The 26,160-nt window shown below is 48.0% G+C and overlaps 1 protein-coding gene across 1 annotated transcript in view; it reads right to left on the reverse strand.

Moving 5' to 3' along the window:
* Window positions 1-1,832: 1,832 nt before the first annotated feature.
* Window positions 1,833-26,160, reverse strand: part of LOC134945456 (mucin-2-like) — a 99,685-nt gene continuing 75,357 nt past the window's right edge. Inside the window, exons 9-10 of the mRNA XM_063934755.1 lie at window positions 2,720-2,861; window positions 1,833-2,598 (exon numbers count right to left, since the gene is read on the reverse strand). Coding sequence (XP_063790825.1) covers window positions 2,524-2,598; window positions 2,720-2,861 — 217 coding nt within the window. The 3' untranslated portion in view covers window positions 1,833-2,523. The remainder of the gene's footprint in view (window positions 2,599-2,719; window positions 2,862-26,160) is intronic.

The raw sequence follows: 26,160 nt of genomic DNA on the forward strand, positions 1-26,160 counted from the left end.
TGACAGATGCTACCGTGCTGTGTAATGTGACTGACAGATGCTAACGTGCTGTGTAATGTGACTGACAGATGCTACCGTGCTGTACTGTGACTGACAGATGCTACAGTGCTGTGTAATGTGACTGACAGATGCTACCGGGCTGTAATGTGACTGACAGATGCTACCGTGCTGTGTAATGTGACTGACAGATGCTAACGTGCTGTGTAATGTGACTGACAGATGCTACCGTGCTGTAATGTGACTGACAGATGCTACAGTGCTGTGTAATGTGACTGACAGATGCTACAGTGCTGTGTAATGTGACTAACAGATGCTACAGTGCTGTGTAATGTGACTGACAGATGCTACCGGGCTGTAATGTGTCTGACAGATGCTACCGTGCTGTAATGTGTCTGACAGATGCTACCGTGCTGTGTAACGTGATGAATAAGCGCCACTGTGCTGTGTAATGTGGCTAACGCAGGGGAGACAAGTCTCTTTCTGGCAGAGGGCACCAAAATGTCTAGTTACCGCTCTGGCAGTGGCGTAAGTAGCGGTGTGTGATTGATGGGAAGGGAGGGGGAGAGGAGGTAGCATTAATTTCAAAACATTACGGGAGGGGGGGTGGGGGTGGGAGACACGATGCGGTTTCTTGCACACACCGCTAAAATGACTAGTTACGGCACTGCCTGGGATACTCCACTGGTAACATTTCCCTCCTGTGAATGTACTTCATTTACTACAACTCTCTGTTTTTTTATCCTGCAACCAAGATCTTATTCATTCAACAATCTTAGTATCCAATCCCAAGCTTTCGAGTTTATTTAGCAGTCTGCGATGTAGAACAGTGTCAAAAGCCTTACTAAAGTCTATATAAGCTATAGCCATGGCTCCACATTTATCCATCATTTTAGTCACACAGTCAAAAAATTCAGTAAGGTTTGTTTGACATGATCTCCCCCCAGTGAATCCATGCTGTTTGGAATCTTGTAAATTGCTGGATTTGAGATAATCTACAACTCTTTCTATTACGAGTGTTTCCGTCAATTTCCCTACTACTGAAATGAGACTCACTGGTCTGTAGTTGTTTGCCTCTTCCTTGCTTCCACTTTTGTGCAGTGGGACTACGTTCGCTTTTTTCCAGTCCTCTGGAATTACTCCTGTAGCTAATGACTGGTTGAATAATACTGTTATTGGTGCTACCAGCACCTCTGTAAGCTCTTTTAGTAACCTTGGATATATCCCATCTGGCCCAATATATTTGCCCACTTTCAGCTTTGAGAGTTTTGCTAGGGCCTTCTCCTCTGTAAATGTACTTTTCATTTTCCTGAATACCCTGCAACTTAACTGTGGCCCCTTCCCCTTTCAGTAGTGAATACTGAGCAAAAATAATTAAGATGATCTGCTATTACATTGTCTCCCTCAACAAGACTCCCAGTCTCTGTCTTTAGTTTTATTATTCTGCCTTTTGTTTTTCTCCTTTCAAATACCTGCATTCCCGGCACAAGGATGTCATCGAGCCTGGGTCCGTATGACAGCAACTATAGAGGGAACATTTGAGAACGCCCCTCAACATTTGAACCTCTCCATTGCTCAGAATGAGCACATCTTGTCCCTAGCAGTGCAGGGGGGTTACTACAGTTGCAGGTATTTGTGAAGTCAGGGATGTAATAATAAGTACATGGTGCTTTAACCGCTGCCTTTTTAAAATTCCAGTAAGCCTCATGAGTGCACCTACCTAGCAGAAATCATGTACCATGGGTCTTCAACCTGTGGCCCTCCAGCTGGCCGCAGGTTGAAGGCCCATGTCCTATACAGTACTTATTTGATGTATTACAGAGCAAGTGAAAACATTGACATTTTACATTTTTTTTAATATAACGTTTGTTCACAATATCTGTATAAAGCATTGCATGTGTATTTTAGATTTATAACAAAACAGGTTATTTTACCTCCCTAACATTGTGTGGATCCCACACGTCACAGACTATCTCAGTTTCTCTCTGATCCTCTTCACGGGGAAGATGACTGCCCACCCTTCTGTCTAGGGGACCATGACTTCTTTCTACACAATTACTGAGCAATGCTATATTATGGGCATTAACTGATTCATCTATTGCACAAATCTGCAAGACAGTGGTAGTGTATGGTAATGGCATGATGCAATAGTCCATAGCAGTCTACAGAAGGCATGGGAGTTTCTGCAATCACACGGGATGATGAATGTCACAATAAGTGCAACACGCAGTGTATGACTTGTCAATCGTCACTGGTCAACCAAGGACTTGTGGGGCTGCTGTTCCCGTGACACCGTCAAGCCACTGCATGTTTTAAGTTCACTCCATGATGCTAGAACCGACACTAGTTCTATTCACAGTATGATCTGGTTACTCCGAGGTCTAAAATATCTATTTCCCATATGGTCGTGTCCATCGTTGCAGGGTCAGCACCCAGTTTACAGGTAAGCGTTGAGACCAGGCACCGTCATCAGTGTCCTTTATAAAACCCTGTTCATGAGCCCTTCTTTAACCATTATCACACCGGCTATGCCGTCCAGCTCCGCTCTGTGTTGACCAACTCCATTCCTTCAAAGTAAGAGTGCGGCCGGCGAGCATGAAACTGAAATAGAGAGGGAGAAGCATCATGAATGAAGAGAGCCCAATGACAGCTCTGTCCGGTGTGCTGTCAGTCGCACACTCGTAGGAAACTGTTACAGTGAGATCTACGCAGCTCCACGTACCGGGGACTGTAGAGAGAGCTGGTGCAGGATAGGGAAGGGAGTCCAGTGGATGGGTTCCATAGGCCAGCTGCACACGGACACATCACTTGCTTTCCCCGAGTCGATCATCAGGTCATTGACACTGCTGCAGCTGGTCTCTAGCCTAGGACACAGCACACACTGCAATGTCACAGGACAGCAATCATATATGTTTCACCTAAAACATATATCTTACTATTTTCTATGTGGGGCACCTATGTTCAAAAATAATAATAGAAAACATTTATCACCTATCTTACAGCACTTACCTGGCTGATGGACACTATCGTGGCATTGTATTTGAGGCGGCTATGGGGGCAGTTATGGGAATATAAGTCCCGGTGAGACAGATACTACTGATAAATGTCAGGTGTCTCTATACTAGGTGTGGTATTCATGTGACTGGCGGTCGGGAGACCAACGGTCACATGACCCCCTCACTATCCCGACGGTTGCTGATCAACAGGGACTATTTCCACTCGTGGGTGTCCACGACACCCACAGAGTGGGAATAGAACCCGTGGTGACCGCAGGTCGCCACCGAGCCCGCAGCATGGCGAGCGCAGTGAGCCCGGCTTGCTGCACTCGCCCCTCCCCGCCGGGATCCCAGCGTCGGTATGCTGACTGGCAGTCTCCTGACCACTGGTCAGCCATACTACACCCCTGTACCACATGTGGGCCACCTCCGGTCTCCTGCAAGCTGAGAAGCCAAAGGGTGCCCACACCTGATATAAAAGTTCCCAATCTTTATAAAGCCTTACGGGCTGATGCGTAGCCTAACGCAATTTCATTTTGCGCAGAGACCCCGTGTATTTTCACACTGTGAATGCCCTGGAGCCAAGCAAACTTATCTAGAGGTGTTTCTCAGTCCTATACAATTCCTCTTGTGGCTGTAGGGATGTACAGGAGGTTTGCACATGGCTGTAGGGATGTACAGGGGGTTTGCACATGGCTGTAGGGATGTACAGGGGGTTTGCACATGGCTGTAGGGATGTACAGGGGGTTTGCACATAGGCTAAGTTTACCAAGGGGGAGTGGACGGAACTGTGGGCTTTGCAGAGTTTTGTGTAGTCTTCATCTGTAGTCTGATCTCCTACATTTAGTACAAGACTGGTGATGATGGTTATGAAACTAAGGCACATATAGGGCGGGGAAGTTGCTTATTGCAGCAATAACATATAGAGGATCACACCAAGTATTAAAAAACACTCAGAGATAGAGGCTCCGAAAGGGGCCCGTCCCTTCACTGTTTTAGAAGTGACGTGAGCGCTATTGTGGGAGCGGAGATGGACGGGCAGGGATTCTGGAGATTTGTATATTCCGCCATTAAGCAGGCCCATAAAACCTATGCCAGCGTTATCTTTTGCTAATGAAAATGTGAGGATCGCAGCAGATAACTCCGATGTCTGCTGCGGTCTCCTGTAGATACATCCAGGGGATACTTAATATCAGGGCCACCTTAACATATAGGCACACTGGATAGCTGCCCAGGTCCCCATGATCATAGCGGTCTTCAAGCAGATGTAGGATGGTGCCTCCAGAGCTTCTTCATTTATACACAAACCAGGCAACATTCTCTACCTGTCTCCCAGCCTGCCTGCAGCATGCTGATTGGTGAATAGCTGGAGCTATCCACCAATCAGAGTACTGACAGCCATTCACTGTATGGAAGGATGTGGAGAGATGGTGTGGCACTGCAGGAGGGGTAAGTTATGTATTGCCATAAATGTGTGGGTAGGGGGCCCAGCACATTGCTTTGCTCAGGGCCTACAATACTGTAGAGATGGCCATGCTTAATATCCCACAAATACTCCTTGATAAATAGACCCCTTAGAGGTTTGGGAAAAGTCTAGATTTTTACAGCAAGACATCTAATGGGTACGCCCAATGACCGGCCAGCTGTAAATCTGTTGGAACATAGTTTAAAAATGTTCATGTTTGGCAAGAATCTCAACATATACATGACTAGGTCATCAGGTTGCTGCCTGCTATCAAACTCACATTTACTAGAATATAAAACATGAAGGGGTAATTTACTAAGATGGGAGTTCTATTTAAGATGGGATGTTGCCCATAGCAACCAATCAGATTCTACTTCTTATTTATCGAGCACCTTATAGAATAAAATACCTGGAATATGGTTGGTTGCTATGTGCAACATCCCATCTTAAATAGAACTCCCATCTTACCCCGAAGTCCACACTTTCTGTTCCTGGACACAATTCATGCAGCCAAACTGTTAGCGGAATAGAAGGATTGGTTTTGAATGTGCAGAACCTTCCATTGTCTAGAGTACAAAGTGTTCCACAAACTGTGCTATAAGACTTTATTTCAGTTCCACAAAGAGAAGTACAAAGCTTGTTCCCCTCGCCCCCTCCTCTAAACACAGCTGCTACGAGTGCTGGAGGAAAGGGTTACATGGTGGCAGAGGGCACTGCAAGCTGAGCGCTAATTGATTTATTTGCTTCTCTGCCCAATCAAACATTCTTCCAGATTCTGTGAGGGTCGACTTAATGGAGCACAGGACAAAAACACACAGCGTGCAACCTAACTGTTAATTAAACAGCAAAAATTGCAGCTATCTATTAAAGCAGTCTCTCTGTGCCAGAGACGCATTGCAGAGCCTAAAGTCAACTCCCCCCCCCCCCCCCCCCGCCATCGCCAAAGACAAAAGTTACAGTATTCGTTTTAATGCTTCCTGCCCAGTGTTAATGGTTTCTAATTCAGAAAGCATAGGCTACACTGTGGGGTATATGGAACCGTGACTGTCCTGATGTATATTGATTTAATGCTACGCAGAAGCTGACACTCATTGATTGTGTCATTACTAGGACAGCTAACTCGGTGGTCAGGTGTCCTCTGCGGACTGTGTTTGATTACATCACTGATGGACTCTGTCGCAGGTTATCGGGTCACCCGTGTCATTCCGGCTACAAGCCAGGAAGCGCTCTTTTAAAGGCTTCACTGCAGTCACTCCAGATGCAGATACACATGACTGGCTGCAGGAGAATGTGTTAGCGGACAGTTACTGATCAGACACTCAAAGGGCTTTTTCAGAAAATGTTCTCTGTATTGTAGCAATTCAAATTCTTTGTGTATTGCAGCAGTGTACATGCATCTCCCTGTGTATTGCAGCAGTGTACATGCATCTCCCTGTGTATTGCAGCAGTGTACATGCATCTCCCTGTGTATTGCAGCAGTGTACATGTGTCTCCCTGCGTGTTGCAGTAGTATCCATGCATCTCTCTGTGTATTGCAGCAGTGTCCATACATCTCTCTGTGTCACACAGCAGTGTACATGCGTATTCGTGTGTATTGCAGCAGTATGCATGCAGCTGTGTATTGCAGCAGTGTACATGCAGCTCTGGTTATTACAGCTGTGTATTGCAGCAGTGTGCATGTAGCTCTGGTTATTGCAGCTGTGTACTGCAGCAGTGTGCATGTAGCTCTGTGTATTGCAACAGTATACATGCAGCTCTGTGTATGCAGCAGTGTACATGCAGCTCTGTGTATTGCAACAGTATACATGCAGCTCTGTGTATGCAGCAGTGTACATGCAGCTCTGTGTATTGCAGTAGTGTAAATGTGTCTCCCTATGTATTGCAGCAAATGCCCGGCGAGGCTGCCACCAGCCAGCCCTGCAATTAGATGTTTTTCCAGACATGAATGCAGATACTGGGGGAATGGCACACACGGGCATATCATCTTATCCAGATGGTGGCATTAACTGAGTGTCTGTATGGCAGTGAAGGGGACGATGTGTGATATTCTCCACACTGTAATTGATGTGTTCACCCCCCCCCCCCCCTCACACACACACACACACACACACACACACACACACACACACACCACCCAGTAAGCTTGCCCTCAATATCTTCCCTGCAGCAGCCTCCGACTTCCCAGTGCTGAGGAGTGTAACCATGGTACCAGATCAGCCAATCACAGCACTGCCTTCCTGCACGTTCCCAATACCTCTGCTGCTAAGGTAATAGGGTCTCTGAATCCGCATCAGGATCTCACTAACCCCTGCAGTGCTGGAGCGGTGAGAGAGATGCAACCAAATGCACTGAGTGAGAGCAGAAAATCTAATTAGATATTCACTACACGTTCTCTGGCTGCTGTCCCGTATGCGCATGTGCTGGGTTACAGACAGACATGCAAATCACCATTCTGTCTGGCTACCCCACCCAATGCATGCTTAGTCTCCCACTCACAAGGGCAGACTGTAATAGGCACCTACATAGTATCACACTCAAGGGCAGATTGTGATGGGCACCTGTATTGTATTCCTTTCAGAAAGGCAGACTGTGACCGGCAACTATATAGTCTCCCAATCAGAAGGACAGATTGTCACGGGTATCTATATTGTATTCCAGTCACTAGGGCAGATTGTGACGGGTATCTATATTGTATTCCAGTCACTAGGGCAGATTGTGACGGGTATCTATATTGTATTACAGTCACTAGGGCATATTGTCACGGGCACCTATATTGTATTCCAGTCACTAGGGCAGATTGTGACTGGTATCTATATTGTATTCCAGTCACTAGGGCAGATTGTGACGGGTATCTATATTGTATTCCAGTCACTAGGGCAGATTGTGACGGGTATCTATATTGTATTCCAGTCACTAGGGCAGATTGTGACGGGTATCTATATTGTATTCCAGTCACTACGGCAGATTGTGACGGGTATCTATATTGTATTCCAGTCACTAGGGCAGATTGTGACTGGTATCTATATTGTATTACAGTCACTAGGGCATATTGTGACGGGTATCTATATTGTATTCCAGTCACTAGGGCATATTGTGACTGGTATCTATATTGTATTCCAGTCACTAGGGCAGATTGTGACTGGTATCTATATTGTATTCCAGTCACTAGGGCAGATTGTGACTGGTATCTATATTGTATTCCAGTCACTAGGGCATATTGTCACGGGCACCTATATTGTATTCCAGTCACTAGGGCATATTGTGACGGGTATCTATATTGTATTACAGTCACTAGGGCAGATTGTGACTGGTATCTATATTGTATTCCAGTCACTAGGGCATATTGTCACGGGTATCTATATTGTATTACAGTCACTAGGGCAGATTGTGACGGGTATCTATATTGTATTCCAGTCACTAGGGCATATTGTGACGGGTATCTATATTGTATTCCAGTCACTAGGGCATATTGTGACTGGTATCTATATTGTATTCCAGTCACTAGGGCAGATTGTGACTGGTATCTATATTGTATTCCAGTCACTAGGGCAGATTGTGACTGGTATCTATATTGTATTCCAGTCACTAGGGCATATTGTGACGGGGATCTATATTGTATTCCAGTCACTAGGGCATATTGTGACGGGTATCTATATTGTATTCCAGTCACTAGGGCATATTGTGACGGGTATCTATATTGTATTCCAGTCACTAGGGCATATTGTCACGGGCACCTATATTGTATTCCAGTCACTAGGGCATATTGTGACGGGTATCTATATTGTATTCCAGTCACTAGGGCATATTGTCACGGGTATCTATATTGTATTCCAGTCACTAGGGCAGATTGTGACGGGTATCTAAATTGTATTCCAGTCACTAGGGCAGATTGTGACTGGTATCTATATTGTATTCCAGTCACTAGGTCATATTGTCACGGGTATCTATATTGTATTCCAGTCACTAGGGCATATTGTGACGGGCACCTATATTGTATTCCAGTCACTAGGGCATATTGTGACGGGTATCTATATTGTATTCCAGTCACTAGGGCATATTGTGACGGGTATCTATATTGTATTCGTCACTAGGGCATATTGTGACGGGTATCTATATTGTATTCCAGTCACTAGGTCATATTGTGACGGGTATCTATATTGTATTCCAGTCACTAGGGCATGTTGTGACGGGTATCTATATTGTATTCCAGTCACTAGGGCAGGTTGTGACGGGTATCTATATTGTATTCCAGTTACTAGGGCATATTGTGACGGGTATCTATATTGTATTCCAGTCACTAGGGCATGTTGTGACGGGTATCTATATTGTATTCCAGTCACTAGGGCAGGTTGTGACGGGTATCTATATTGTATTCCAGTCACTAGGGCAGATTGTGACGGGTATCTATATTGTATTCCAGTCACTAGGGCAGGTTGTGACGGGTATCTATATTGTATTCCAGTCACTAGGGCAGGTTGTGACGGGTATCTATATTGTATTCCAGTCACTAGGGCAGATTGTGACGGGTATCTATATTGTATTCCAGTCACTAGGGCAGATTGTGACGGGTATCTATATTGTATTCCAGTCACTAGGGCAGATTGTGACGGGTATCTATATTGTATTCCAGTCACTAGGGCAGGTTGTGACGGGTATCTATATTGTATTCCAGTCACTAGGGCAGATTGTGACGGCCACATATATAGTATCCCACTCACCAGGGTAGATGTGACAGGCACCTATACAGTATCCCACTCACAAGGGCAGATTATGGGGGTTATCCTGAGATGAACGCAGATTGCTGCACACACAGCCAGATCTGCGTTCATCTCTGCACATGCTGTGAGGCCGCACCCCAATGCGTCCGCAATTAGATTGTGGAGGAATTGGATCTAAGGATGACCCCTGGCAGCGCAGGCTGGCTGCAGTGTCAGGGAACATTTTTTTGAACGGTGCAGTTGCGTGTGACATCACACAGCCGACCCAAAAAATGGCGTCTCCCAGCTCCCGTTTTCTCGGCGCAGCCCCCGAAACTCCGCCCCTGCAATGCCCGCCGCTGTCAATCACATTGCGGTCGCATCCATCGGGGATGCGACCGCAATGTGTATGGCCCCATGCGCAGTACTGGCAAACTGCGCTGCGTCCCGCTGTTGCGGCCGGGGTTTGAATGACCCCCCTATGTTAGGAACCTAAATGATCACGGCAGAGGGTGAGATGGGCTTTGCATGACTCTACAGTTACATGAGCAATCCTGGATAACCTGGATCCTGCATCAGTAATACGGCAACCCCTTGCCTGTGCAGTGCTGCCCTCTGTTGGTTTGTATTGGGAAAGACAGACTTTTTCATAATACTAACAATGGGGGTCATTCCGAGTTGTTCGCTCGCAAGCTGCTTTTAGCAGCTTTGCACACGCTAAGCTGCCGCCTACTGGGAGTGAATCTTAGCTTATCAAAATTGCGAACGAAAGATTAGCAGAATTGCGAATAGACACTTCTTAGCAGTTTCTGAGTAGCTCCAGACTTACTCTGCCACTGCGATCAGTTCAGTCAGTTTCGTTCCTGGTTTGACGTCACAAACACACCCAGCGTTCGCCCAGACACTCCTCCGTTTCTCCAGCCACTCCCGCGTTTTTTCCCAGAAACGGTAGCGTTTTTTCGCACACACCCATAAAACGGCCAGTTTCCGCCCAGAAACATCCACTTCCTGTCAATCACATTACGATCACCAGAACGAAGAAAAAAACCTCATAATGCCGTGAGTAAAATACCTAACTGCATAGCAAATTTACTTGGCGCAATCGCACTGCGGACATTGCGCATGCGCATTAGCGACTAATCGCTCCGTTGCGAGAAAAAAATAACGAGCGAACAACTCGGAATGACCCCCAATGTGAATAGGCCCAATCCATATACTGAACTAGTCTTAACACACCAGCTGATGTACACACCCAGCCGCAGTGCTGATGGCGTTAATGCAAGACACAGTACACTGCCAAGTGAGCTGCCCAAATATTCATAGTCCCAAATGATGTGGGCTAGGAGCATACCTCCCTACCGTCCTGATTTTCGCGGGACAGTCCCGTTTTTTGGGGACTGTCCCGCTGTCCCACCCGCGGGCCGCAGTGTCCCGCGGTGGGGGGTGGGTGGGGGGGGACAGTTGGGAGTCTCTCGCTGCCCTGCTTAGCAGAGCAGCGGTGAATAGACGTGGCGTGGCTCGCGATTGCCGGCCCTCCCGTGAAGCCACACACCCTTTTCTTAGACCATGCCCCTTTTTCGGAAGCCGCGCGTGTGTCCCTCTTTCAACTAAAGAAAAGTTGGGAGGTATGTAGGAGGGACCGTAGTTGTGTCGCTCTGTTATCAGTAGGACTTGTATGTCCAACATAATAGAGACTGCTCCAGCATGGGATTGTGTCTGCAAACAATCTCTTGTTTTATTAAATATAAAAACTTTGGGGGTAATTCAGAGTTGATCGCAGCAGCAAATGTGTTAACAGTTGGGCAAAACCATGTGCACTGCAGGTGGGGCAGATATAACATGTGCAGAGAGATTTAGATTTGGGTGGGGTGTGTTCAATCTGAAATCTAAATTGCAGTGTAAAAATAAAGCAGCCAGTATTTACCCTGCACAGAAACAATATAACCCACCCAAATCTAACTCTCTCTGCACATGTTATATCTGCCCCACCTGCAGTGCACATGGGGCCTAATTCAGACCTGATCGGGGCTGTGTGTTATCGCACAGCAGCCGATCAGGTCTGAACTGCGCATGCGACAGCGCAGACGCATGACAGACAGCCGACGGCCATCTCAGCCCTGCGATCGCCTCTGCCTGATTGACAGGCAGAGGTGGCCGCTGGATGGGAGGAGGCAAGTCGGCGGCGTTTGACCATTTAGGGGGCGCGGTCCGGGCAACACAGGCGTGCCCGGAACGTGCAGGGGCGGGCCACAGCGACTGCGCGACGTCACACACAGCCGCTGCGACCCTCACAGCGATAAGTAGCAACTTGCCAGCGTGCAGGAGCTGCGCTGGTAGGGAGCTACTTCTAAAGTACAAAAGCACTTCTGTACTTGTGCGGGGTGGGGTAGGGCCTGACATGCGGGGCGGACAAGCCCTGTGCAGAGGGTCCCGCTGCATGTCTGTGTGACTGATCGTAGATGTTGTAGCACATGTACGATCAGGTCTGAACTAGGCCCAGGGTTTTACCAAACTGCCAACAAATTTGCTGCTGTGATCAACTCTGAATTACCCCCTTTGTGAGCAGAAAATAGTTCAAAAATGAAAATATATTATGGTTTCCATTGATATAACGCACTTCGCGGATCACTGCCTGTTTCTTGGTATGGAAGCGTACTGCTAATGTGAGTGGAAGAGGTCATGACTTGGAGGTATGCCCGGCCTTTTCAGTCAACAATACAATTTATTTCCCTTTGGATGTACAGAGATGCAAACTCTGCCCAAAATTCCAGGCAGTTATATTGTTACACCCACTAGAGGATCTCTATCCACTCTGCCCAGAACACCAGGCGGGTATATCGTTACACCCACTAGAGGACCTCTATCCACTCTGCCCAGAACACCAGGCGGGTATATCGTTACACCCACTAGAGGACCTCTATCCACTCTACCCTGAGTCCTGGGTGGGTATACTGTTACACCCACTAGAGGACCTCTATCCACTCTACCCTGAGTCCTGGGTGGGTATACTGTTACACCCACTAGATGACCTCTATCCACTCTGCCCAGAGTTCCGGACGGGTATATAGTTACACCCACTAGATGACCTCTATCCACTCTGCCCAGAATCCCAGGCGGGGATATCGTTACACCAACTAGAGGACCTCGATCCACTCTGCCCAGAAAACCAGGGGGGAATATTGTTACACCCATTATAGGACCTCTATCCGCTCTGCCCAGAATCCCAGGAAGAGTGGAACACACACATACACACGCTTATAAAACACTGCTACCATACACATACACACACATCTCTCAACTACACTACCATTACACAATACACTACTATCACGCACACAAACTATTGACACCAATATTACACTGCCATCACAAAATAACGAATCACCCACACTACACTGTCACCAGGCCAAACGCTACCCGCTCAGCGAAGGGATGCAGTGCATGGAGGCGCTGGGATGGAGAGGCGCTCCTCCTGCTCTGCATCCCTTCCCTGCTGCTGCGCCATCCTGTCCCCCCTGCTGCCAGCTGCTATGCCTGTCACTGTATGACAGGCAGCGGTGCTGGCAGCATGAAAAGCCTACTCCCCTCCCCTCACCTGTGTGACAGCGGCTATGTACGGATCAGAGGGGGCGGGGCTACACGGGATGGGAGGGGGTGGAGTTACATGGGTCAGAAGGGGGCGGAGCTACACGGTCCAGGCTGCTGTACAGAGAGAGGGAGAGTAATTACAGTGGCGGCCAGCCAGACATAGGTAAGTGGAGGGTGAGAGAGAAATGTATGTGTGTGTGTGAGGTGTGTCGGTGTGTGTGCGCATTATGGACGCTACTACTGGGGGGGGGGGGCATTACATGTAAGGACGCTACTACTACAGGGGGAGCATTACGTATAACGATGCTTCTACTAGAGGGGGCATTACATGTAAGGACGCTACTACTACTGGTGGGGCATTACATGTAAGGACGCTACTACTGGGGGGCATTACATATAAGGACGCTACTAATACAGGGGGGGCATTACGTATAAAGACGCTCCTACTAGGGGGGGCATTACATGTAAGGACGCTACTACTACTGGGGGGGCATTACATGTAAGTACGCTACTACTACTGGGGGGCATTACGTATAAGGACGCTACTACTGGGAGGGGGCATTACGTAAAAGGACGCTGGTACTGGGGGGCATTACATATAAGGACGCTACTATTACTGGGGGGGCATTATGTATAAGGATGTACTACTACTGTGGGTGCATTATATATAAGGATGCTACTACTACTGGGGTGCATTACATATAAGGACGCTACTACTACGGGTGGGGCATTACGTATAAAATGAATAAGATTGTGCTACTGTGTGGTGTAATTTTAAATGGGGGTACTATTGTGTGGCCATGCCTCTTCCTTGTGAGACCATACCCCTTTTCCTGGCATGCACCAACCCTTTGTGGAATACGGGAGAGGGCAAATTTCTAGTTTGCAGGGGGGGCGCCGAACACCCTAGCACCGGCCCTGACTGTCACTACACTGCTCGCCTATACACACAGTAATGACATCTATACTATGCAACACTCTACACGGCACTATCACCACTCACAGTAATGACATCTATACTATGCAACACTATACACAGCACTAGCACCACACACAGTAATGACATCTATACTATACAACACTATACACAACACTAGCACCTCACACAGTAATGACATGTATACTATGTAACACTATACACTGCACTAGCACCCCACACAGTAATGACATCTATACTATGCAACACTATACACAGCACTAGCACCACACACAGTAATGACATCTATACTATACAACACTATACACAGCACTAGCACCACACACAGTAATGACATGTATACTATGTAACACTATACACTGCACTAGCACCCCACACAGTAATGACATCTATACTATGCAACACTATACACAGCACTAGCACCACACACAGTAATGATATCTATACTATACACTATACACAACACTAGCACCTCACACAGTAATGACATGTATACTATGTAACACTATACACTGCACTAGCACCACACACAGTAATGACATCTATACTATACAACACTATACACAACACTAGCACCTCACACAGTAATGACATCTATACTATGCAACACTATACACGGCACTAGTACCCTACACAGTAATGACATCTATACTATGCAACACTATACACTGCACTAGCACCACACACAGTAATGACATCTATACTATACACTATACACGGCACTAGCACCCCACACAGTAATGACGTCTATACTATGCAACACTATACACGGCACTAGCACCCCACACAGTAATGACATCTATACTATACAACACTATACACAGCACTAGCACCCCACACAGTGATGACATCTATACTATGCAACACTATACACGGCACTAGCACCCCACACAGTAATGTCATCTATACTATGCAACACTATACACTGCACTAGCACCACACACAGTAATGACATCTATACTATGCAACACTATACACGGCACTAGCACCCCACACAGTAATGACATCTATACTATGCAACACTATACACAGCACTAGCACCACACACAGTAATGACATCTATACTATGCAACACTATACACTGCACAAGCACCCCACACAGTAATGACATCTATACTATGTAACACTATACACAGCACTAGCACCACACACAGTAATGACATCTATACTATACAACACTATACACAACACTAGCACCTCACACAGTAATGACATCTATACTATGCAACACTATACACTGCACTAGTACCCTACACAGTAATGACGTCTATACTATGTAACACTATACACGGCCCTAACACCCTACACAGTAATGACATCTATACTATGCAACACTATACAAGGCACTAGCACCCCACACAGTAATGACATCTATACTATGTAACACTATACAAGGCACTAGCACCCCACACAGTAATGACGTCTATACTATGTAACACTATACAAGGCACTAGCACCCCACACAGTAATGACGTCTATACTATGTAACACTATACACGGCCCTAACACCCTACACAGTAATGACATCTATACTATGCAACACTATACAAGGCACTAGCACCCCACACAGTAATGACATCTATACTATGTAACACTATACACGGCACTAGTACCCTACACAGTAATGACGTCTATACTATGCAACACTATGGGCCTCATTCCGACCCGTTCGCACGCTGCAGTTGCTTGCAGCCGTGCGATCGGGTCTGTATTGCGCATGCGCATGGGTCGCCGGCCGTGGCCGGACAGCGGCGAAACGAGCGAAGAAGGCAATCGCGTCAGCGATCGCAAGAAGACTGATAGGCAGAAGGCGCTCGTGGGTGGCAACTCACCGTTTTCTAGGAGTGTCCGGAGAAACGCAGGCCTGGGAGGGAGGGTTCCTGATGTCATCAACATCCCGGATCGTCGCAGCGGGTGAATAAGTGTTGAGCTGTGCAGAGACTGCACAAACTTTTTGTTTGTGCAGCTCTCTGTACAAGCGTTTGCAGCCCTGCACAGCAAATCCCCCCCTCCCCTGTGGGCGGCGATTAACTGGTCGCAGCAGTGCAAAAAATAAGAATTTACTCACCGGTAATTCTATTTCTCTATCGTCCTAAGTGGATGCTGGGGTTCCTGAAAGGACCATGGGGAATAGCGGCTCCGCAGGAGACAGGGCACAAAAAAGTAAAGCTTTACTAGGTCAGGTGGTGTGCACTGGCTCCTCCCCCTATGACCCTCCTCCAGACTCCAGTTAGATTTTGTGCCCGAACGAGAAGGGTGCAATCTAGGTGGCTCTCCTAAAGAGCTGCTTAGAGAAAGTTTAGTTTAGGTTTTTTTCTTTACAGTGAGTCCTGCTGGCAACAGGATCACTGCAACGTGGGACTTAGGGGGAAAGTAGTAAACTCACCTGCATGCAGAGTGGATTTGCTGCTTGGCTACTGGACACCATTAGCTCCAGAGGGATCGAACACAGGCCCAGCCGTGGAGTCCGGTCCCGGAGCCGCGCCGCCGACCCCCTTGCAGATGCTGAAGCGTGAAGAGGTCCGGAAACCGGCGGCTGAAGACTCCTCAGTCTTCATAAGGTAGCGCACAGCACTGCAGCTGTGCGCCATTTTCCTCTCAGCACACTTCACTGGGCAGTCACTGAGGGTGCAGAGCGCTGGGGGGGGGCGCTCTGAGAGGCAAATATAAACCTTATACAAGGCTAAAAATACCTCACATATAGCCCATAGGGGCTATATGGAGATATTTAACCCCTGCCTGACTGGAAAAATAGCGGGAGAAGAACCCGCCGAAAAAGGGGCGGGGCCTATCTCCTCAGCACACGGCGCCATTTTCTGTCACAGCTCCGCTGGTCAGAACGGCTCCCAGGTCTCTCCCCTGCACTGCACTACAGAAACAGGGTAAAACAGAGAGGGGGGGCACATTAATGGCTATATATATATATATATTAAAGCAGCTATAAGGGAGCACTTAATATAAGGATATCCCTTGTATATATAGCGCTTTGTGGTGTGTGCTGGCAGACTCTCCCTCTGTCTCCCCAAAAGGGCTAGTGGGTCCTGTCTTCATTAGAGCATTCCCTGTGAGTTTGAGGTGTGTGTCGGTACGTGGTGTCGACATGTATGAGGACGATATTGGTGTGGAGGCGGAGCAATTGCCAAATATGCAGATGTCACCCCCCAGGGGGTCGACACCAGAATGGATGCCTTTATTTGTGGAATTACGTGATGGTTTATCTTCCCTTAAACAGTCAGTTGAGGACATGAGGCGGCCGGACAATCAATTAATGCCTGTCCAGGCGCCTCAAACACCGTCAGGGGCTGTAAAACGCCCTTTGCCTCAGTCGGTCGACACAGACCCAGACACGGGCACTGATTCCAGTGACGACGGTAGAAATTCAAACGTATTTTCCAGTAGGGCCACACGTTATATGATTTTGGCAATGAAGGAGACGTTACATTTAGCTGATACTACAGATACCGTAAAACAGGGTATTATGTATGGTGTGAAAAAACTACAAACAGTTTTTCCTGAATCAGAAGAATTAAATGACGTGTGTGATGAAGCGTGGGTTGCTCCTGATAAAAAGTTGATAATTTCAAAAAAGTTATTGGCATTATACCCTTTCCCGCCAGAGGTTAGGGCGCGCTGGGAAACACCCCCTAAGGTGGACAAGGCGCTCACACGCTTATCCAAACAAGTGGCGTTACCCTCTCCTGAGACGGCCGCACTTAAGGATCCATCAGATAGAAAGATGGAAGTTATTCAAAAGAATATATACACACATGCAGGTGTTATACTACGACCAGCTATAGCAACTGCCTGGATGTGCAGTGCTGGAGTAGTTTGGTCAGAATCCCTGATTGAAAATATTGATACCCTAGATAGGGACAATGTTTTACTGTCGTTAGAACAAATAAAGGATGCATTTATCTATATGCGTGATGCACAGAGGGATATTTGCACACTGGCATCTCGGGTGAGTGCTATGTCCATTTCAGCCAGAAGAGCCTTATGGACACGACAGTGGACAGGCGATGCGGATTCAAAACGTCACATGGAGGTTTTGCCGTATAAAGGGGAGGAGTTATTTGGAGTTGGTCTATCAGACTTGGTGGCCACGGCTACTGCCGGGAAATCCACTTTTTTACCTCAAGTCACTCCCCAACAGAGAAAGGCACCGACCTTTCAACCGCAGCCTTTTCGCTCCTACAAAAATAAGAGAGCAAAGGGCTTGTCGTACCTGCCACGAGGCAGAGGAAGAGGGAAGAGACACCAACAGGCAGCTCCTTCCCAGGAACAGAAGCCCTCCCCGGCTCCTGCAAAAACCTCAGCATGACGCTGGGGCCTCTCAAGCGGACTCGGGGACAGTGGGGGGCCGTCTCAAAAATTACAGCGCGCAGTGGGCTCACTCGCAGGTAGACCCCTGGATCCTGCAGATAATATCTCAGGGGTACAGGTTGGAATTAGAGACGGATCCTCCTCATCGTTTCCTGAAGTCTGCCTTACCAACCGTCTCTTCCGAAAGGGAGAGGGTGTTGGAAGCCATTCACAAGCTGTACGCTCAGCAGGTGATAGTCAAAGTACCCCTATTACAACAAGGAAAGGGGTATTATTCCACTCTATTTGTGGTACCGAAGCCGGATGGCTCGGTAAGGCCTATTCTAAATCTGAAGTCCTTGAACCTCTACATAAAAAAGTTCAAGTTCAAGATGGAGTCACTCAGAGCGGTGATAGCGAACCTGGAAGAAGGGGACTTTATGGTATCCTTGGACATCAAGGATGCGTATCTACACGTTCCGATTTACCCCGCACACCAGGGGTACCTCAGGTTCATTGTTCAAAACTGTCACTATCAGTTTCAGACGCTGCCGTTCGGATTGTCCACGGCGCCTCGGGTCTTTACCAAGGTAATGGCCGAGATGATGATTCTTCTTCGAAGAAAAGGCGTATTAGTTATCCCATACTTGGACGATCTCCTAATAAGGGCAAGGTCCAGAGAACAGCTGGAGACAGCTTTAGCACTATCTCAAGAGGTGCTAAGACAACACGGGTGGATTCTGAATATTCCAAAATCCCATTTAATCCCGACAACTCGTCTGCTGTTCCTAGGAATGATTCTGGACACGGTTCAGAAAAAGGTTTTCCTTCCAGAGGAAAAAGCCAAGGAGTTATCCGATCTGGTCAGGAACCTCCTAAAACCAGGAAAAGTGTCAGTACATCAATGCACAAGAGTCCTGGGAAAAATGGTGGCTTCTTACGAAGCAATTCCATTCGGCAGATTCCATGCAAGAATATTCCAAAGGGATCTGTTGGACAAATGGTCAGGGTCGCATCTGCAGATGCACATGCGAATAACCCTGTCACCAAAGACAAGGGTGTCACTTCTGTGGTGGTTGCAGAAGGCTCACCTATTAGAAGGCCGCAGATTCGGCATTCAGGATTGGATCCTGGTGACCACGGACGCCAGCCTGAGAGGCTGGGGAGCAGTCACACAAGGAAGAAACTTCCAGGGAGTATGGACGAGTCTGGAAAAGTCTCTTCACATAAACATTCTGGAACTAAGAGCAATCTACAATGCTCTAAGCCAGGCGGAACTTCTCCTGCAAGGAAAGCCGGTGTTGATTCAGTCGGACAACATCACGGCGGTCGCCCATGTAAACAGGCAGGGCGGCACAAGAAGCAGGAGTGCAATGGCAGAAGCTGCCAAGATTCTTCGCTGGGCGGAGAATCACGTGATAGCACTGTCAGCAGTGTTCATCCCGGGCGTGGACAACTGGGAAGCAGACTTCCTCAGCAGACACGATCTTCATCCGGGAGAGTGGGGTCTACATCCAGAAGTCTTCAACATGTTAATAGACCGTTGGGAAAGACCAATTGTAGACATGATGGCGTCTCGCCTCAACAAGAAACTGGACAAATATTGCGCCAGGTCAAGAGATCCACAGGCAATAGCTGTGGACGCACTGGTAACTCCTTGGGTGTACCAGTCAGTGTATGTGTTTCCTCCTCTGCCGCTCATACCAAAGGTATTGAAGATCATACGGCAAAGAAGAGTAAGAACAATACTAGTGGTTCCGGATTGGCCGAGAAGGACTTGGTATCCGGAACTTCAAGAGATGCTCACGGACGAACCGTGGCCTCTACCTCTGAGAAGGGACCTGCTACAGCAGGGTCCCTGTCTTTTTCAAGACTTACCGCGGCTGCGTTTGACGGCATGGCGGTTGAACGCCAGATCCTAAAAGGGAAAGGCATTCCAGAAGAAGTCATTCCTACCTTGATTAAGGCACGGAAGGAAGTCACCGTGAAACATTATCACCGCATTTGGCGAAAATATGTAGCGTGGTGCGAGGATCGGAGGGTTCCGACGGAGGAATTCCAACTGGGTCGTTTCCTACATTTCCTGCAATCAGGATTATCTATGGGTCTCAAATTGGGATCCATTAAGGTTCAAATTTCGGCCCTGTCAATATTCTTCCAAAAAGAATTGGCCTCTGTCCCTGAGGTCCAGACTTTTGTCAAGGGAGTACTGCATATACAGCCTCCTGTGGTGCCTCCGGTGGCACCGTGGGATCTAAATGTAGTTTTAGATTTCCTCAAATCCCATTGGTTTGAACCATTGAAAAAGGTGGATTTGAAATATCTCACATTGAAAGTGACTATGTTACTAGCCCTGGCCTCTGCCAGGAGAGTATCTGAATTGGCGGCTTTATCTTATAAAAGTCCTTATCTAATCTTCCATTCGGATAGGGCAGAACTGCGGACTCGTCCGCATTTTCTCCCTAAAGTGGTATCAGCATTTCATCTGAACCAACCTATTGTGGTGCCTGCGGCCACTAGCGACTTGGAGGACTCCAAGTTGTTGGACGTTGTCAGAGCCTTAAAAATATACATTGCAAGGACGGCTGGAGTCAGAAAATCTGACTCGCTGTTTATATTGTATGCACCCAACAAGTTGGGCGCACCTGCTTCTAAGCAGTCGATTGCTCGTTGGATTTGTAACACAATTCAACTTGCACATTCTGTGGCAGGCCTGCCACAGCCTAAAACTGTAAAAGCCCACTCCACAAGGAAGGTGGGCTCATCTTGGGCGGCTGCCCGAGGGGTCTCGGCATTACAACTCTGCCGAGCAGCTACGTGGTCGGGGGAGAACACGTTTGTAAAATTTTACAAATTTGATACCCTGGCAAAGGAGGACCTGGAGTTCTCTCATTCGGTGCTGCAGAGTCATCCGCACTCTCCCGCCCGTTTGGGAGCTTTGGTATAATCCCCATGGTCCTTTCAGGAACCCCAGCATCCACTTAGGACGATAGAGAAAATAAGAATTTACTTACCGATAATTCTATTTCTCGGAGTCCGTAGTGGATGCTGGGCGCCCATCCCAAGTGCGGATTATCTGCAATACTTGTACATAGTTATTGTTAACTAATTCGGGTTATTGTTAAGGAGCCATCTTTAAGAGGCCCTTTCTGTTGTCATACTGTTAACTGGGTTTAGATCACAAGTTGTACGGTGTGATTGGTGTGGCTGGTATGAGTCTTACCCGGGATTCAAAATGCCTCCCTTATTGTGTATGCTCGTCCGGGCACAGTACCTAACTGGAGTCTGGAGGAGGGTCATAGGGGGAGGAGCCAGTGCACACCACCTGACCTAGTAAAGCTTTACTTTTTTGTGCCCTGTCTCCTGCGGAGCCGCTATTCCCCATGGTCCTTTCAGGAACCCCAGCATCCACTACGGACTCCGAGAAATAGAATTATCGGTAAGTAAATTCTTATTTTCTCGTAGTCCGTAGTGGATGCTGGGGACTCCGTAAGGACAATGGGGAATAGACGGGCTCCGCAAGAGACTGGGCACTCTATAAGAAAGATTTGGTACTATCTGGTGTGCACTGGCTCCTCCCTCTATGCCCCTCCTCCAGACCTCAGTTAGGATACTGTGCCCGGAAGAGCTGACACAATAAGGAAGGATTTTGAATCCCGGGTAAGACTCATACCAGCCACACCAATCACACCGTATAACTCGTGATATTATACCCAGTTAACAGTATGAAATATAACTGAGCCTCTCAACAGATGGCTCAACAATAACCCTTTAGTTAGGCAAAACCTATATACAAGTATTGCAGACAATCCGCACTTGGGATGGGCGCCCAGCATCCACTACGGACTACGAGAAATAGAATTACCGGTGAGTAAATTCTTATTTTCTCTGACGTTCTAGTGGATGCTGGGGACTCCGTAAGGACCATGGGGATTATACCAAAGCTCCCAAACGGGCGGGAGAGTGCGGATGACTCTGCAGCACCGAATGAGAGAACTCAAGGTCCTCCTCAGCCAGGGTATCAAATTTGTAGAATTTAGCAAACGTGTTTGCCCCTGACCAAGTTGCAGCTCGGCAAAGTTGTAAAGCCGAGACCCCTCGGGCAGCCGCCCAAGATGAACCCACCTTCCTCGTGGAATGGGCTTTCACTGATTTAGGATGCGGCAATCCAGCCGCAGAATGCGCCAGCTGAATTGTGCTACAAATCCAGCGAGCAATAGTCTGCTTAGAAGCAGGAGCACCTATTTTGTTGGGTGCATACAGGATAAAAAGCGAGTCAGTTTTCCTGACTCCAGCCGTCCTGGAAACATAAATTTTCAAGGCCCTGACTACGTCCAGTAACTTGGAATCCTCCAAGTCCCTAGTAGCCGCGGGCACCACAATCGGTTGGTTCAGGTGAAAAGCTGATACCACCTTAGGGAGAAACTGGGGACGAGTCCTCAATTCTGCCCTATCCATATGGAAAATCAGATAAGGGCTTTTACATGACAAAGCCGCCAATTCTGACACACGCCTGGCCGAAGCCAAAGCCAATAACATGACCACTTTCCACGTGAGATATTTCAGATCCACAGTTTTAAGTGGTTCAAACCAATGTGATTTTAGGAAACTCAACACCACATTGAGATCCCAAGGTGCCACAGGAGGCACAAAAGGGGGCTGAATATGAAGCACTCCCTTTACAAAAGTCTGAACTTCAGGCAGTGAAGCCAGTTCTTTCTGGAAGAAAATCGACAGAGCCGAAATCTGGACCTTAATGGAACCCAATTTTAGGCCCATAGTCACTCCCGACTGTAGGAAGTGCAGAAAACGACCCAGCTGAAATTCCTCTGTAGGGGCCTTCCTGGCCTCACACCACGCAACATATTTTCGCCAAATGCGGTGATAATGGTTTGCGGTTATTTCTTTCCTGGCTTTTATCAGCGTAGGAATGACTTCCTCCGGAATGCCCTTTTCCTTTAGGATCCGGAATTCAACCGCCATGCCGTCAAACGCAGCCGCGGTAAGTCTTGGAACAGACAGGGCCCCTGCTGTAGCAGATCCTGTCTGAGCGGTAGAGGCCATGGGTCCTCTGATAACATTTCTTGAAGTTCCGGGTACCAAGCTCTTCTTGGCCAATCCGGAACCACGAGTATCGTTCTTACTCCTCGCCTTCTTATTATTCTCAGTACCTTTGGTATGAGAGGCAGAGGAGGGAACACATAAACCGACTGGTACACCCACGGTGTCACTAGAGCGTCCACAGCTATCGCCTGAGGGTCCCTTGACCTGGCGCAATATCTCTTTAGCTTTTTGTTGAGGCGGGACGCCATCATGTCCACCTGTGGCCTTTCCCAATGGTTTACCAACAGTAGGAAGACTTCTGGATGAAGTCCCCACTCTCCCGGGTGTAGGTCGTGTCTGCTGAGGAAGTCTGCTTCCCAGTTGTCCACTCCCGGAATGAACACTGCTGACAGTGCTAGTACGTGATTTTCCGCCCATCGGAGAATCCTTGTGGCTTCTGCCATCGCCACCCTGCTTCTTGTGCCGCCCTGTCGGTTTACATGGGCGACTGCCGTGATGTTGTCTGATTGGATCAGAACCGGCTGGTTTTGAAGCAGGGGCCTTGCCTGACTTAGGGCATTGTAAATGGCCCTCAGTTCCAGAATGTTTATGTGTAGGGACGACTCCTGACTTGACCAAAGTCCCTGGAAATTTCTTCCCTGTGTGACTGCGCCCCAGCCTCGAAGGCTGGCATCCGTGGTCACCAGGACCCAGTCCTGTATGCCGAATCTGCGGCCCTCTAGAAGATGAGCACTCTGCAGCCACCACAGTAGAGACACCCTGGTCCTTGGAGACAGGGTTATCAGTTGATGCATCTGAAGATGCGATCCTGACCACTTGTCCAAGAGGTCCCACTGGAAGGTCCTTGCATGGAACCTGCCGAATGGAATTGCTTCGTATGAAGCCACCATTTTTCCCAGGACTCGTGTGCAGTGATGCACCGATACCCGTTTTGGTTTTAGGAGGTCTCTGACTAGAGATGACAGCTCCTTGGCTTTCTCCTGCGGGAGAAACACTTTTTTCTGTTCTGTGTCCAGAATCATCCCCAGGAACAGTAAGCGTGTGGAAGGAACCAGTTGTGACTTTGGAATGTTTAGAATCCAGCCATACTGTTGTAGCACTTCCCGAGATAGTGCTACTCCGACCAGTAACTGCTCCCTGGACCTCGCCTTTATTAGGAGATCGTCCAAGGGATAATTAAAACTCCCTTTTTTCGAAGGAGTACCATCATTTCTGCCATTACCTTGGTAAACACCCTCGGTGCCGTGGACAGTCCAAACGGTAGTGTCTGGAATTGGTAATGGCAATCCTGTACCACAAATCTGAGGTACTCCTGGTGAGGAAGGTAAATTGGGACTTGCAGGTAAGCATCCTTGATGTCCAGGGATACCATGTAATCCCCCTCGTCCAGGCTTGCAATAACCGCCCTGAGCGATTCCATCTTGAACTTGAATCTTTTTATGTATGTGTTCAAGGATTTCAAATTTAAAATGGGTCTCACCGAACCGTCCGGTTTCGGTACCACAAACAGTGTGGAATAGTAACCCCGTCCTTGTTGAAGTAGGGGTACCTTGACTATCACCTGCTGGGAATACAGCTTGTGAATTGCCTCTAGTATAGCCTCCCTGCCCGAGGGAGTTGTCGGTAAGGCCGATTTGAGGAAACGGCGGGGGGGAGGCGCCTCGAATTCCAGCTTGTACCCCTGAGATACTACTTGAAGGATCCAGGGATCCACCCGTGAGCGAACCCACTGATCGCTGAAATTTTTGAGGCGGCCCCCCACCATACCTGGCTCCGTCTGTGGAGCCCCACCGTCATGCGGCGGATTTGGAAGAAGCGGGGGAGGACTTTTGTTCCTGGGAACCTGCTGCGTGGTGCAGCTTTTTTCCCCTTCCTCTGCCTCTAGACAGAAAGGATCCGCCTTTTCCCCGCCTGTTTTTCTGGGGTCGAAAGGACTGTACCTGATAATACGGCGCTTTCTTAGGCTGTGAGGGGACATGGGGCAAAAATGCTGACTTCCCAGCTGTTGCTGTGGAAACAAGGTCTGAGAGACCATCCCCGAATAACTCCTCACCCTTATAAGGCAAAACTTCCATGTGCCTTTTAGAATCTGCATCCCCTGTCCACTGCCGAGTCCATAAGCCTCTCCTAGCAGAAATGGACAATGCACTTATTCTAGATGCCAGCCGGCAGATCTCCCTCTGTGCATCTCTCATGTACAAGACTGAGTCTTTTATATGCTCTACGGTTAGCAATATAGTGTCCCTGTCTAGGGTGTCAATATTTTCCGACAGGGAATCTGACCAAGCAGCAGCAGCACTGCACATCCACGCTGAAGCAATAGCTGGTCTCAGTATAACACTAGTGTGTGTATATATAGACTTTAGGATAGCCTCCTGCTTTCTATCAGCAGGTTCCTTTAGGGCGGCCGTATCCGGAGACGGTAGTTCCACCTTTTTAGACAAACGCGTGAGCGCTTTATCCACCCTAGGGGGAGTTTCCCAACGTGACCTATCCTCTGGCGAGAAAGGGAACGCCATTAGTAATTTTTTTGAAATCACCAATTTTTTATCGGGAAAAGCCCACGCTTCTTCACACACTTCATTTAATTCTTCAGATGGGGGAAAAACTATTGGTAGTTTTTTCTCCCCAAACATAATACCCTTTTTTGAGGTACCTGGGTTTATATCAGAAATGTGTAATACCTCTTTCATTGCCTCAATCATGCAACGAATGGCCCTAGTGGACATTAAATTTGACTCATCGTCGTCGACACTGGTATCAGTATCCGTGTCAACATCTGTGTCTGCCATCTGAGGTAGTGGGCGTTTTAGAGCCCCTGATGGCCTTTGAATTGCCTGGGCAGGCACGAGCTGAGAAGCCAGCTGTCCCGCATTTGGCATGTCGTCAAATTTTTTATGTAAGGAGTCGACACTTGCACGTAATTCCTTCCATAAGTCCATCCACTCAGGTGTCTGCCCCGCAGGGGGTGACATCACATTTATAGGCATCTGCTCCGCCTCCACATAAGTCTCCTCATCAAACATGTCGACACAGCCGTACCGACACACCGCACACACACACACACACACAGGGAATGCTCTTAAAGGAGACAGGACCCCACAAAAGCCCTTT

The sequence above is a fragment of the Pseudophryne corroboree genome, chromosome 7, assembly GCF_028390025.1.
Source record: "Pseudophryne corroboree isolate aPseCor3 chromosome 7, aPseCor3.hap2, whole genome shotgun sequence".
Lineage (NCBI taxonomy): Eukaryota > Metazoa > Chordata > Amphibia > Anura > Myobatrachidae > Pseudophryne > Pseudophryne corroboree.